The sequence below is a fragment of the Micromesistius poutassou genome (assembly GCF_964030765.1).
Source record: "Micromesistius poutassou genome assembly, chromosome: 20".
Taxonomy (NCBI): Eukaryota; Metazoa; Chordata; class Actinopteri; order Gadiformes; family Gadidae; genus Micromesistius; species Micromesistius poutassou.
Window position 1 is genome coordinate 12,381,486 of NC_140290.1, and position 15,928 is coordinate 12,397,413.

The 15,928-nt window shown below is 41.6% G+C and overlaps 2 protein-coding genes across 2 annotated transcripts; one reads left to right on the top strand and one right to left on the bottom strand.

Moving 5' to 3' along the window:
- Positions 1 to 546: 546 nt before the first annotated feature.
- Positions 547 to 2,993, bottom strand: evx1 (even-skipped homeobox 1; the record flags this gene model as incomplete). Its single annotated transcript, XM_084484688.1, has 3 exons — positions 547 to 1,080; positions 1,417 to 1,652; positions 2,618 to 2,993. 3 exons carry the CDS (start codon positions 2,991 to 2,993, stop codon positions 547 to 549), a joined length of 1,146 nt encoding a protein of 381 aa, XP_084340814.1.
- Positions 2,994 to 11,839: 8,846 nt separating this feature from the next.
- On the top strand, positions 11,840 to 12,953 carry hoxa13a (homeobox A13a; the record flags this gene model as incomplete). Its single annotated transcript, XM_084484625.1, has 2 exons — positions 11,840 to 12,503; positions 12,706 to 12,953. 2 exons carry the CDS (start codon positions 11,840 to 11,842, stop codon positions 12,951 to 12,953), a joined length of 912 nt encoding a protein of 303 aa, XP_084340751.1.
- Positions 12,954 to 15,928: the final 2,975 nt, after the last annotated feature.

Below are 15,928 nucleotides of genomic sequence, written 5' to 3' on the forward strand. Positions count from 1 at the left end.
GAAATATAATGAGACGCCACAGTATATTTAACACATTCCCTTGTTATAAAGGAAGATGGGAAGCATTATTCTCGTGTAACTAACAATACATGTAGGTCAATTTGGACGCGTGTGGAGATCCAGGAATAATGATGAAATCTTAACGTCATCCATCACTGAGATTTTAATGTTTTTTGTTTTTGTTTTCCACATTAATCCACTTTTTTCCTACAACAAAATAATATTTAAATCAATTGCGTTTATTTGTCCCATGCCGTCAAATCTCAGCTGGTTGTCTTGCTTTAAACTGTTTTTTTCTTACATTAGACTGTTGTACTGTTTGTTGTTAATTGAAACCCCACGTTATGGTTGATCTTGTTTTAACAAAGTGGTCCAACAGCTGAGTCTGACATGTGTAGGACATGGCTATACCTGTTCGGCTGAGCAAGTGTGTGTGTTTCATGCTATTCGCATATGATATCCCATGTGTTGTATGCAATATTGCACTAACGAAGAGAGGACAAATAGTGTTGGTGTGTATGAGGACGCATGGGCGCATTTCTCCTTTTATCTGGTCATGGGCACCTCTTCTCTCTGGTCTAATGTCACTGAGGAGGACTTGCTAAGAACCGAGGGGCTGAACGGGAGGAAAGCGTCAGTCCTGCTCGTCGGGGAGCAAACGAAGTCCGACCCGGGTGGCCTGGATGGGAGACCGCCCGGCTGACTCGAATGGCACGCGAGGCAGGAGCAGGGGCTCCCGCCGGGCCCGAGGCCGTGGTGGGTCGGACTGGGATACAATGAGGGGTGCCTGAACGCGCAGAGCAGTTCGGGCCTCTGGTACGGATGCGACAACATCCGGAAACTGTCGAGGGACCTCAGGGGGCTTGCGAACGGCGTGGCGGAGGAGGGGGCCGAGCCGGCCCCGACCCCCAGGTGGGAGTAGTAGTGGAGCGGCAGGTGGGACGGGAAGGGGTAGGGGAGGTTCCCCGTGGCGGCGGCGTGGCTCATCATGTAGGTGTAGAAGGCGGGGTCAGCGGGGTGAGGCCACGTCATGGCGAGACGCTGGCGCTTGTCCTTCATCCTGCGGTTCTGGAACCACACCTACAGCAGATACGAGGGGAAACAATGTAAACAATGACCAAACTGAACTGACCTTTATGTTTTGTTTTGTTTTTAAAGAGGAACAGTTGAGACGAAAGACTGACAAGGAAACGAAATACCCTACCGCATATAAATTAAAAAATATTTAATTTGCAATATACAATGAGACGAAATTAATTGGAATAGTAGACTATTCCATCAAATTCTCCCTTGGTGTATGAGCCTAAATCTTTTGGTTGAACTTCTATGTTAGCCTGTTTAAATGTCTGATGTCACCAATGTGTTAATTCGAGTTCATGACAAAGATTATTATTTTTTTAAATAAGACAATTTTACCTTGATTGTGGTTTCAGGTAAATTCAGGGCAGCTGCCAGCTCGCATCTCCGGGGTCTGGAGACGTAATTCTCCCGATAAAACTCCTTCTCCAGCCGTCCGATCTGCTCGCGGGTGAACGCGGTCCGGTACCGCCTCATCTGGTCGGCTGCGTAGGCCAGCGACGCCTGGCTCGGCCCGTTCTTCCCCGAATCCGCATTGCCTTCACCCGGGAGGATGGGTGAATTAATATTTCGACCTGGATACCAATAATAATAAAATAAACATTAGATACAATAAATAATTAAACAATTAATAAATATGACGAAGGGCCAAAGGATTCCCCAATTAGAGTGGAAGACATTTCAACACATTTGAATTACAGCACGTAGCCTATATGAGTTATTTCGTTGATGTAGGCCCTGTTTATTCTGAAAGGATGCAAACGTTTAATGGTTTTCAATTACAACCTATACTGTTATATAATAAACACAGTTCAAGCTTTTAATAAATGGTCTCTGATTGGGCCTTAAATGCTGCAACATTGCAAGTGGTCCAAGCTTAATTTGCATTGGCCTATCATTCTTAACACACCACACTATTCAATTGACATGACATGCTTATAAGATATTATTAACACTAGGAATGTACAAATTCCAACGCAGCAATATATATTTTAGCATTTTACGATAGGCTATTTTAACTGAAGAATGTGTCTCTCAGGCAAACTGAAAACTCAACCATTGGTGAATTAACAGGCAGTGGTCCTTTCCCTTCCCTTTATGGTTGCGGTTCATGTAAACATCTTGTCCAAACATATACTTATTGAATATAGGCTTTCTTGGTGAGGAATCTAGGATGTGGCGCCGTTTTGACTCGTTTAAAGCGGATTGGGTAGAAGTCTGGTTAACGTGTGGGTGTCACCCCAGCATGTATCCCACCACACTTGTCACTTCTCATAACAGCTGTGCAGCATAAAGTGAAAGCAATTGGTAACAAAAAAAAAATGGACAGAGGACAATAACAACAACACCCCAAAATACAGTATAAAGAACCCCAAATGTCCGGGGTTCAGATGTTCAGATGGGGGTTTGTCATCTGTGTATGCATTTGTAAGCCAACATTATAATTCCATCCAGCAAATATCCCCGATAAAGTACATTTAGCCTAATACCATCGAATAAAATGGAGAATCGGGGTTCTCCTGCAAAATTCCCCGCTTACCTTTCGATGTGGGGTAGTCCATGCTTTCTGGTGTGCAGCTGACGTCGATTTCCTCGTAGAAATCAGACTCTGTATCTGAGCTGCTGGCTTCTCTGTGGGGGCGATCGCTGCGGTGTCTCTCGCTGGATGAAGACACGTTGACCGGTCTCATGTCTGCGCACATATTCCGTCGTACGCTCTCCTCCATCTCCATCTCGGCTCTGTCCCGCGTGTAGGACGCAGCGCCAGGGCTCGTACAGTTCCTGGGGACCGGTTTCCCCTGCGGTTCCCGTGCGGGGCTTCCGATCGCTTCCGACAGATTAGACCGATTCTTGCCAACAGCCATGCCATGCTGACCTTCCTCCGCGAGCATCACCATTTCCTTTCTATTTTCCATTACCTTCCCTCCTCCCCCCCAAAAAAGACCCACGACCGTGCGTGCGTGCGAGCTCAGCCTCAAGTTCGGAGACGAAGAATGAAAAGGATTTTTCAAACGAAGCGGTAGATTTCCGGAGCGTTACTGGAACCAAATCTTGGAGAGAGGCTTGTGAATAAATGAGGGATGCGATCCTTTCCTTGACCCTGAGAGAAGCGAGCGCTCCAGAGTTCGGCAGCAGCTCTGGGAGGGATCACCATTTGCCCTCTCTTCCTCTCGAGCTGTCATTCTTAATAGCGTAGTCGTCATGATGGTACACCGATGACGACACACATTGATTGGATGTGGGTAAACACAAGGAGCAATCACAACGGGGGAGAGATTGGGAGGGGATGGAGGGCAGATAGAAAAAAAAAACACCAGCCGTGGAAAAAAGAGAAGCATTAACACAACATGAAGACCCATGTTTCGTTCTGTTTAAGGATGAGTTTGAGGTTTTATTCTCGCTCGCTCTTGTCTTCAAAATACACTTTAGTGAACTATGAACAAAATATGCAATAACATTTCCGAAGAAATTTATGATATAGACTGATTTTGCTGAAACTATGCAATGGTTAATATTTTACATAGAATTCACCTAAATGTGTTATTTAATCATTATTATTTTTTTTTTTACAATGAATCACTATTATCTTTATTTCGTTTTTTTACTTTTTGTTTAGTGGTTTATTTATTTTGTCATATAAAATAGGATACCACCAATGGTTGGGGGTTATAATAAATATAGAAATTCAACGCAATTAGTCTTTATTGAATATTTTTATAAATAGTCTAGCATCGTTTGGAAATCCATGTCTACCTCGGTTTCTGTAGTGTATGGGGTATCATCACAATCAGAGCAAAGGTATAGACCTGGCACTTTTGAAATTGACTGCACCTCTTATTAGTTGACGGCTCGCAAGGAATATGCAAATAGCCTAGGCCTATTTGGTTTTCCACAACGGGTCAGTCTATCAAATAGGCTATAATGAAAAGCGCTCGTCCCTGCTGCATTCACACATGCGCAGTTAAAAGCTCTGTCGCATAAGGACCGTTGTTAAAGCAACCATAGTAGTAGAAGTAAGTTACTACCACTGCCAAAGCCAATTAACAATGCACACTTCTAGAGTGGAGCTGTGTCCTTAAGTTATACGAGAAAGTACCATAGTCCTATACTTCAAAGTAAAACAATAAAAACAATTAACAAATGCTAAATAACGTTTTTTTAAGGCAGGCCTACATGTGTTACCTTAGATATTAAACACCTCGATCAGAAGACTCTCTCCAGGGATTCTCTATAATTCCTGATTACACTTACACTGTTAAAGAGAAACTTTGCAACTACAGCGATTATTACCTCTTCCTAATATGTGGTGGTTCGTTTCCCCTTCCCCTAACATCTTCATTCTGAATTCAGTTCACATAAAACAACCAGTGAAACGGCTTTTTTGTGGACTCAATTGCCTTTGTTTTTTTTCCGAATCGGACTAATTCAAACCTACACCTATTGTGTATGGATGTAACGCAGAGGCTGTGCTCTGATATCGATGATGCTGTGGACAGTGACGTCACGTGGGTATCAAAGAGAGGAGAGCGCGCGGCGGAGCGGGCTCCGGTTCCCCAGAAGCCTTCGCTGTCCTTGTGCGCCCTCGCCTGTCCAACAGGAGGACGACTCCCCGGCAACAGTTGACCCCTCCCCCAGCCGAGGAACAGAGAAGTGAGCAGAATTCCTGTGAGTCTACATAAGTTACCCCCCCCCCCCCCTCCTCCTCCTCCCTCTCCCTCTCTCTCTGTCTAGCACTATTGGTCTTATCTGTCTGTCTTTCTGTCTGTTTGTCTGTCTGACTGTCTGTATTTTCCTTGTGGACCGTCTAAATTACAACCACACCTTCGTGCCAACGGTAAAATATGTTCCATGTTTAAACGAATAGTCAGGTTTGTCAGTCAAATCAGAGCACTTGCACATAAAGCCAATACTTCAATAACAACCCCTTTTTTGTTTAGTTTTTGGCCTTCTTATGCTACTGACACGGGACTTTTCAGTAGGCCTAAATCCATTTAGGAATATCATTTATCACATTTTCATGGAAATAATTGACAAAACCTATTTGGCCTATAGTTGTGGTCAACGTTGTAATCGGCTTTAATTTGTGGATTTCATAGGAGCTGCATGTCCCGTAGGCCTATATGGGCTATTTCCATGTGACACGGTGGATTCGGGAGCTATGTCTTTGACTGACACTGTTTGGTGTTGTTAAGGTGGAGTATAGGGAAGTGCAGGGCTCGGGGATCCCAGGGATCGGGAGGCGAAAACAAATACAGTGAGAAAGTATATTATGAAACATGCAAGTGAATAGGTATATGTAGGCGCATAGTGGGCATCCCGTGATGAATATTGATTCCGAATTGCATGATGGTAAACCAGGCTCCTGGTAATTGTTTTATCGTAGCCTTGTTTTTTTATTCGGCATATTGATACTACCAAAGGTGGGCTAAAAAGGGCAATCATTCTCTACAAGAGCCCGATACGTTTCCAGTCAGTTCCAGCGAGTCACTATGCACATGCAAGATGAATTTGTTGCAGTGCACGTAGCATAATAAGTCTGAAGGGCACTGTATCTCGTGATCTACCGGGAGATAAGGATCAAGATTACCTTTGCGCAACCGAAGGATGACCTTGTTCACTTACAGTAGTGTCCTATAATTGTGTGTCTTAGATAGTGAAGGACACCGGATGGGTTTGGAGAGCTTTGTTTGCGGATTTTTCAACTATTTACCATGGCCTATCATGAAGCATATTGCAATAATCGTTTAGCGTCCTTCATTTCTGATAGTATTTCCCACACCACACTCTAGATTAACACAATGTGCAAGCGGTCCGGGTCTTGCGAGAAGCAAAAAATAAAACAATAATAAAAACTCTGGACACCTTTATGTGGGTTTTCTCGAGCGTCTAGTTTGGGGGTAGATCAAAGAGGGGAGCGCCCCCCGCGGCAGACATTGCAGAATGCGCCCCTCGGTTTTACTAGGGAGGCCAACTTGAACTTGACCATGGAGTCTGCGCAGTGCCCATGTAATCCAATCCCGGCGGTGAAATACTTTGGCTTTTTACCGCAAAATCAGTTTTGATCAGAGCGTGCATAGACTTTGGTTAGAGTGTGTCATGGCTGTCACCATGTTGCTTTGGATATAATTTCAACGAAGGCATGAGGAAGCGATGGGAGGGAAGAGAAACCCATAGATCGTTCATGACTCAGGCCTCTCCCGTCTTATTGCTTCAACTTGGCCTTGAAAGTAGATGACGCAGTGGCAGGATGTCAACTGGCTGATCGCGACATATGCATTGAGAATACAAGGTCTATACGGTTGAACCTTCATCTCCAACCAACTCGTTTTGTCGCTATTCACAATGCTTCACTGCTCGACGTCTACGAATCCCTATGCTTCGATACAGGGTTTAGCAGGCGATCAGGCCCGAATTACCCCCCATTAAAACGATAGTATGATGTGTGAGGTAGCCATGTAATATGGCTTATCACCAATTCAGTAGTAGCAATGCAACGCGCCAGGTGCAAGGCCTTATCACTTTACGAGTGCGAGGTTTACTGTTTGGTAGGCTTTACCTCAATTGCGTCTTGAGAAGAAACGCCGTGCGGTCGTTTGCAGTGTGGTGTGTTAAGGTGCACACTGTCGGTGAAGGCCGACCTCCAGGTTCGTGTCCATTGTGCTCGTGTGTATGATGAATCCGCGTTTGGATAAGGCATATCATACGTATCGGGCCTGCGGCCTGTACCAGGTTTGAGTGTTTATATCTTCACTAAGGTAGTGAGGTTATGCTGTTTGTGGAACCGCTTCGCTCAGATCAATCGCGTTTACAATGGCCTGGAAAGGCTATATCTTTTTTAGCACGTACATTTGTCATTGCGCAATAGTCTAAAGCTCAATGTGGAGAAGGTTCTGATATTATGGATGCCTGACAGATCCAGTGAAGACGATGCCCAGAACATTTGGATGTGGTTTGGGGTTGTGCTCCACTTACTTTGTCTTAGAATTTATGGATCTTAAGATTTTCCAACGTGTAGTCTACTATTATCTCCACTAGACAATTCGTCTAACAATTCGTTTCCGATTAATCCTCATAATATTTTGTTTTTCCAGATGGCAGATAATATGTTCAGTTCGGGCTTTCCGAATAATATGAGGAAACATTTTTTGATAAATAATAGCCACTGATTCGAAGCTATGCTACAGGCCTAACAGACTATTCCAGAGGGTTAAGCTCGGCAGGCCCATCAATGCCCTTGTATAACCAAGACATATCGTGTGTTATCCAATAAAATGCATAATCCATAACCCATCCGCACCATACAGGATATTATCGTGTATAGGCTGTATAATTGTAGTCCTTACATGTACGCCGTTGTCTTTTTTTCTGAAGAACAGCAAAGTCCAGCAGATATGTTGTGATTATTGACTCGTTCAACTTCAACTTCAACTTAAATAAAAACTTTTCATCTGGAACTATTCCAACTAAATGGAGGCTAAATTTTCGTTGTAGTTGTAGTAAGCTAACCTCATGGCACTTAGAGTAGAAGGCCTTAAGACTCGGAGGTTATGCGAAATGTATTTACTTTTGGTTCTTGGTCATTTCTGCCGTTAGGGATCGTTTAGAGAAGATCTCAATGTGAAGTGGATCACAGCGCAATACTAGACTACTTAATTACAGTATAACTATATAGCCTAATAATTATTGGCCTGCGTCTAAATGTAGGCCCTATCTAATATGTTTTCGTCCTTTACAGGTGGCTTTGGCTTTGTTTGCTTTTACTTTTTTTTGTTCGGTTGAAAATACGATGGTTATTATTATGTTATCGATTTGTATTCCCCTTTAATTGAAAGCCTATATTGTCCACCACATCCAAGTCTTTATGCTTAAAAATAGTGATTATGATTCTGCATTCCAAGCAAAACAGGGGGCGCTTATGGAATCCCAGCGCTCCCTCAATAAGTAGGTACCAGGTAGGATTCAGGCCTAAATTAGAGCCGTGCAGCTTAATTCAAGTTCATGATCGACCTGAAGGCCTATACACTTCATCCACGTGAGCTCTGTGAACTGATCGGGAGCGCTCGCCTCGTGCTATCATAAGGCAGCATTGCCGATTTGAACAAATGAAAGAGCAAAAGCTTGATTTGAATTGCAATCAAAATGTGACAATCTTAATGTGACAATTGCTTATCTATAGCCGTCACATGCAAAAAAAGTCTTTATTTGTGCTCGGTTTCAATATAGAACAGTGCATGATACGTTCGCTGTAGCCTATTTAAATTCTACATTTGAAATATAATCAGCACTTGTTTTAGTTTGTATATGTTTTTATCTATCAGCCGTTGTGAGGATCCGTGCAGAGTGCAGGCCATTAAAGCACCTCGTGTTGGTAACTTTGACCAATAGCTCACTGACTGGACCCTGGCGTGTGAAAGTTGTTCCTTTCATATTGAGTTTTATTTCCTCCCATTGTGTCGACTGTAAACCATAAACATATTACCGAAATTGTAATGATGACATAGAAAGAAAAAAAATACTTTCATCTCACCCCCTGATTTACCTGGATCAAAAACACACTTAGGCCTAAATGTCGGGATTTTATTTGACAGCCTTCTATTTACGTAGCCGAACGACATATATTAGGCCTAATATATACATATGTATATTTATATGCACACAACTAATAGAGGATATACAATTTCTAACGAGAAACAAACAAACAAAACAGCTAAACCGTGAATGACAGTGGCCTACAACCCATTGTTTCAAAGTGTAAACTATAAAGACATGCTAATTATATGAAAAAGTAGTAGGCCTAGGCCTAGTATTGGGACTACTATTAAAATACCTCAATGAGCGTTTTTGACAATAGGACCGAACAACTATGTTGCCATTCCCATTCACTGGCTCAGTGAACACAGGGCATGTGTTTGGCTGTCTAGCAGGTAGGGCTATAGCTGAGGGTCTGGGCATCGGCGAATAGTGCTCTAGTACTCTGTCTTGTCCTTGCTGCTGTTGTTGTATAAGCCTGGTTTGACCGCTGTCCTTGAAAAAACACACATCTGCGCTTTGCGCCACCATGGTTACGACCATCTTTTGTTGTGCTCCCCAGGCTCGGACCTGAGATCCGTGCGTTCTCCAAACAACCTTCTGAGTTCAGCCAAACCAACTTTGTCTGCGTTGTGGATGGAGTGAAACTACGATGCTCAAATCATCGAGATGAAGTGCGTTCAGGCCTGATACAGGCTGTATGTTTTCACTGACAGAACATTTCTTAAATGGTATATATAGGCCTACGTATAGGCTTATAGCCTACTTCCATGCATAGGATAATGAGACGTATAGAGCGAAAAAGTATTATAATATTGCATATCAGATCAAATTATGTTATTTAGCCTACGTACAAAAAATACAATCGTACAAATAGGTTATTTACAGAATGAAGGCCGCCTTCATACGAATCACATGCCGCCAACTTGCACCAACTATAAATTGACCTACTTAAGCCTACCTTATAAAACGACATGGAATTATTTAGTTCAACAATATCAGGACGATGATTCTGATGATTGTCGTGCAGGCTCATGCTTTCCAGCAATAGGTGAAGCATTTGGATAAAGAACTAGTATTGCACATTTAAAATTAGCGTAGTCCTAGTCCTATGTATATCAACATTATGCAATGCATATAGGCCTACTTCTAATGAACCATTTATAAATAACCCTTATTTCGAACTTACATAACCACTTTTGCATCTATACGCACTAGGCTATCGGCATACCACTTTTGCCAAATGGAGTTTATTTAATTGGCTTTAGGCCTATAGAATCCTGAAGCTTAGAGAATGGATAGCTTATCTGTATTTGTTTTTGATCAAGAAACAATCATCCTTATGGAAGATGATAGTGCGGGCGGTCTTGCCAATGGGGCTTTAATGATTGTTTATGCATACATTGCAATGTAAAATATAAAGACAGGAATCTTCATAGGCCTTTATATTCTTAATTTAAGGCATATATAGAATTGTTGCAATTTTTACAATTAATCATTGTCCTATTTCCACCCCGCCGTAGGCCTACGTGCTGTAGGATATTTTGGATTATGCCAATATAACGTTATCGTTACTGGTCGTTGGTTGATTATTTACGCACTGTTTACTATTTGGTCAGTAGATAGATGCGTGAAAAACTAAAGGATTCAGTCGAACATATATGAGATTGAGTTTTTTTTTTTTTTTTTTTTTTTTTTTACTAATCTAGTCTTACCAAAACTCGTTTTAAGTTTGGACATTTGGGTCCAAACTTGAGTGAGAGCTACTCCAACTAAATGTTCAGTCGCCATAGACAGTATAGTCAGAGTGCCAATGGTCGTAAACACGTAAAAGCAGACCAGACACCCACACAACGACACGTCTATATTGTGCCTTCTTTTCAGAGAATACATCATTTTCACACGTATCCGACAAAACTCCTACAAACACACACGAACGAAGACATTCTTGTTATGTTTCGAACCCTAAATGGAAGCTTACACACAAGTCAAGCTACATCTAAAGCAGGCCATGTAGCCCTGTAGTCTAAACGTTAGAACAAAAATGATAGTTAAAGTTAATGTCCTCGAAAGCTTTTATTCAAACAGGAATTCTCACCCTCCTTCCGCTCTTTTCAAAAGCTCAGACGTTCCTCCAGGACTGAATAGCCCCAACAAGCATGTCGGCTAGACAGAAACTTTCAACTTGACCTTGGCCTCCAGCCGTGACAACCGCGTATGCAAAAATACCTACAACCAAAAACCTTGTTTTATACATCCAAATGACGTGCGAAGGTCGTGATATTGACCAAACGGACTAAAGCGCGATGTTAGGCCTATAGTGTCGTTTATTTATTTTCATTTTTTTGTTCATGCATTTACATGCCCTATTGGGCCCGCGTATATACTTTTAAATATGGACACACATACTGTGTATATTAGCTCATCGTCATAAACAATTGTACATGTTTGCAAACATAGCTGCAGTGAACTGCCACTAAGGTTTCACAGGCATAAGCAAAATATATATTTTCAGTTCCTGCTTTCTATTTTGTTGTTAGTAATATAATATTGTAATACTATTATCATTGATATAAGTAGTTGGTATTGAGGTTGCATAATTGATATCGATATATATATATATAGATATATATATGTATGTTTGCGGAATTAAATGCATAGTAACACTTCTTGCCTGCAGCTAAAGCATATCATTGCACGGACAAATTGTTGTATACGTAAAGAATCCATTGGGGAAATGTTTATATTTCACATTCAGAAAGATCCATGGGGAAATATATATTTTCTTCACGTTTAGATATCTTTCGAATCTACCAAGAATGAGTCTCCGATTGATCCAAAACAAAAGCCAAAACACAACATTACATCCTTAATTTAGAGAGTTTAATTTATTCTTTACCTTATCACACAATCATCGCCTAATTTGTATTTCATTTGCCTGGGATTATTTCACTGAATGGATTCTTCCTTGCCAATGCAAAGTGCCATTATCGGTACAGTAACCCAACACACTAGCCCAACATTTTCATTTAATTATCTGCGCTGGTAGATGTTTATCGTGCGCTTTGCATAGCCTGGTCACGTGGTAAACTCCTGGCCAATGACGGCGCAACCTTTCGTGCTCTCGTGCGCGTCAGAGTCATTTACTCTCCCCCGAATCAGTATCTCCTTTTCCTCAGTCTCTGAGCTTTTTAAAAAAGAGCCAGTACCCTTCAATGTTGGATGTCGTGCTATGACAACGTCACTGCTTCTCCGTCCGCGCTGGATCGACCCGTCGGTGATGTTCCTTTACGACAACGGCGACGGCTCCGATGAAGTGAGTAAGAACATGGAGGGCTTTGCTGGTGGCAACTTTGCGGCGAACCAGTGCAGAAATCTGATGGCGCATCCCCCGTCCCTGGCACCCAGCACCACGTACTTGTCCAGCGACGTGCCCGCCTCTGGTATGGGGGAGCCGGTGAAGCAGTGCAGCCCGTGCTCGGCGGCCCAGAGCTCTTCCAGCGCCTCGCTGCCCTATGGATACTTTGGCAGCAGCTACTACCCGTGCAGAATGTCCCATCACAGCAGCATGAAGTCGTGCGGTTCGCAACCCCCCTCTGCGTATGGGGATAAATACATGGACTCCTCCGCGTCGGCGACTGACGACTATACGTCTCGGGCAAAGGAATTCGCTTTCTATCCCACGTATCCTTCTGGTCCGTACCAACCTGTTCCGAGTTATCTGGATGTGCCCGTGGTGCCCACTATCAGTGCGCCGTCGGAGGCCAGACACGAGACCCTGTTGCCCATGGATAGCTACCAGCCGTGGACTCTCACCGCGAACGGTTGGAATAGCCAAGTGTACTGCGCCAAAGAGCAACCACAGGCAGGGCATATCTGGAAATCCTCTATACCAGGTAAGATTCAACACTAAAACATGGCATGACTGCTTTTGTTTGAGTTGATTGAGTATTCTTTATTTGGGGTGGGGGCGGGTGGGGGGGCGGTAAATATGTATAATGTTGATCAGAACACACAACACAAGTGCACAGCTGCATGGCGAACGTTGGTCTAGTTTTTTCTTAAGGTGTCTGTGTCTGCTTTTCGTTCACCGTACAGACGCGGTGTCCCACGCAGCGGGGGACGCGGGCTCATACCGACGTGGACGGAAGAAGCGCGTGCCATACACCAAGGTGCAACTGAAGGAACTGGAGCGAGAGTACGCCGCCAATAAATTTATCACCAAGGATAAGCGGAGAAGGATATCGGCTCAGACTAATCTCTCCGAGAGACAGGTTACAATATGGTTTCAGAACCGACGTGTGAAGGAAAAGAAAGTGGTCAACAAAGTGAAAATAATCAGCTAGATATTTTTTCTTTTTGGCGGAATATAGGCCTGTCCATTGGAAATTAATACATACGCACGCGCGTGCGCGCGCGCGCGCAAACTCTCTCTCACACACACACACACACACACACACACACACACACACACACACACACACACACACACACACACACACACGCACAATGAAACAGTCCACAATTCTGGATTTATGGATTGGGAGGGCTGACTTTTTTCGATTATTTGTTTGATGCACGTGATTCACCAGAAGTTTTGGAACACAATTTCCTTCTATAATGCTCGGTTCTCTCTTTTCGATCGTGTTGTAAAATATGTTTGACTGAGTCCGCATGTGGAAAAATATATGTGACATTTCTCTCTGAGCTCAGGAAATCAGACCTCTGAAGGCTGTCCTATGCCATTGAGATTCTTGTTGTCCAAGTTTAACGAGAGCGTTAAATACGGAGGTTCACCGGATTACATAAAACATTTGGACTTTTGGTACATTTGACTAATAATAGCGTCCAACGCCTCTCCAAACAAGCCACACGCTTACTTTCAAGATTTTTTTTTTTTTAAATGGACCCATGCTTCCGTTCATATTCAATATATGGTGCAATTCTTATTATAATGCATAGATAATCGTCCGGAATTTGTCTTCATATTAATTATTACTTTTATAATGTGTGCCTATTCATGTGGTTGTATATAACGTAAATTTCGGCATGGTTACTATCCTTGTGTGTTAAATATTGCTGTGTTGTCCATCCAAATAAAATATGGACAGTGAATTATAAGGCTATTAGGCTACACTATGAGTGGATTTTTAGGTTATCTCGGGAAACGTTTATATTTATTAATGTAGGCCAATTATTTCACTGTTGTCAAACTTTCAAAATTCGCGGCCTATTTCTTTGTCATTAGGTCGGTCTATGGTTGTTTCAAATGGTTTTGTTCAAACAATAGGCCAGTTAATTGACCTACACAATCTTTATACACAATAATGATTTTTAATGTATCATCGACCTGTTGAGCAATCAATTAGCTTTGCTTTACACTGACAGAGATAACATAGTGTAAAGAGCTGTCGAGCTGTACAGCTAGAGATGTGTGAGCTTCTACCGCCACCCAGTGGCTAATCAGGCGTATTGTGTGTCAATGAACTTATTTTCTTTTTTTATTGAATTCCAGTAAACGTACCATGATATTACAAATACCAATGATGAGTACAAATATAATTTGTATTGCTTCTATAGAATATTCTATATAACAATATACTCTTGGATATGGTGACACCACCCAGAATACAACTAGTGTGGCCTATGCGTTTTCTTGGTGTTGAGAGGTTGAAACGTCGCAAACACGCAACGATTTGTGTCAAACAGCATTGACGACGTGTTTGGAGATGTACATTTAAGGACTGTTCTGTAAAGACATTCATACCGTTTTGGAAATGTTCTACAATCGGCATGCGTCCTAATACTTGACTCCCAACAGAGCCGACGTGTCGAGGTTAACTTAGTAGGCATACAGGCCACGGTATCCTAAGCCCTAAACCCTAAAGGTTGCGGACTAATGTCCTGGTGGTCGAATGTATGAAACTGATAAACAGGTAAGCCTATTCGACGTGTGAAATAGAAAACCCAGAACGAATAAAATATATCTGTAGGCTGCATCACAGGGCTCAATTTGCGTTCAAAAGACGGTCGGGTGTATCGACGTATCGCCGCAGATTTAAGAACCAGGCCTAACATTTCTGAATTTAGAAAGACGGATTTTAAATGCTTTGTGTCATACATTATTGTTGTTATTATACAACAATACAAATCATTTATTTTGTTGGGGATTATTTAAAATAGGCCTATACCCCTTTCATCGAAGAAGAAAAAACGCTATAGGCCTACACGATATCTACATCTATAGCTAGGCTATCTATTTTATATCCATATATCTATAACTATTCCAATATCTTAGATAGATAGATAGATATCTAAATATATATATAATATATATATATATATATATATGTATATATATATTCATATATATATTCATATATATAGATATAGATAGCATATATATATATATATATATATATATATATATGACGAAGATAAGAAAAAGAAGAAGATACATAGATATTTATATTATACATGTATATTATCAAATGTATAATCCTGTTATATGATTACGGGATTACGTATAGGCCTACTCCTGATTATTATATTTGATATACTAGCCTACCACTTCTACTATACCAGGCCTACTAGACCTGTATGAACAGACACGGTCGCACAATAATAGCGTACGAGTAAACTAGCTATGTAGAGATGTTTTATTTTATCTAACATGTGTAACTGAATGCATTTCATGAATGTAGTTGACGTTTTATGGGTAACTTATCCTATTCGCGTTAGAAATTGATTCGTATCCACTTCTCCATTTCATTCATTTAGATTCGTTAGATTGCGGGTATTCACTCTTTATATTATTGGATCACAAATTATACAATGATGGGCCAATGTTAAGTTAGCCATCGCAACATAAATGTCGTTTTGTATTCTAAGTAGGCCTACAAGATATTTATTTATATGTGCAAGATTGCCTCACCTATGGTAAGCATGTTTTCAACTATTCTTGCATGCAACTTCACAGAAACTAAACACAGGGTTGAGGTTTCGGACGATTCAATTCAAGTTAGAGATTTAATTTTCAAAAAATAAATGAATGAAATAAAATATTTAATATTATACGGGCACTATTGGTGATGCAGGTGATATTACAGGTTGGCCTATCCTTTTACGTTGACACCAAAACGGATACACCACGAATATACAATATATATACTAGGTATATACTCTTCTTATATATAGTTAGGGAACTATATTCTTAAGCTTGACTCTTGTTGGGACAGTTGTTTCGGTTTATTTATAAATCGCTATAGCCTACTTTTGTGATTTATTGAAGCCCTTGTAAGCGAAGAAGCGGCAGCTATAT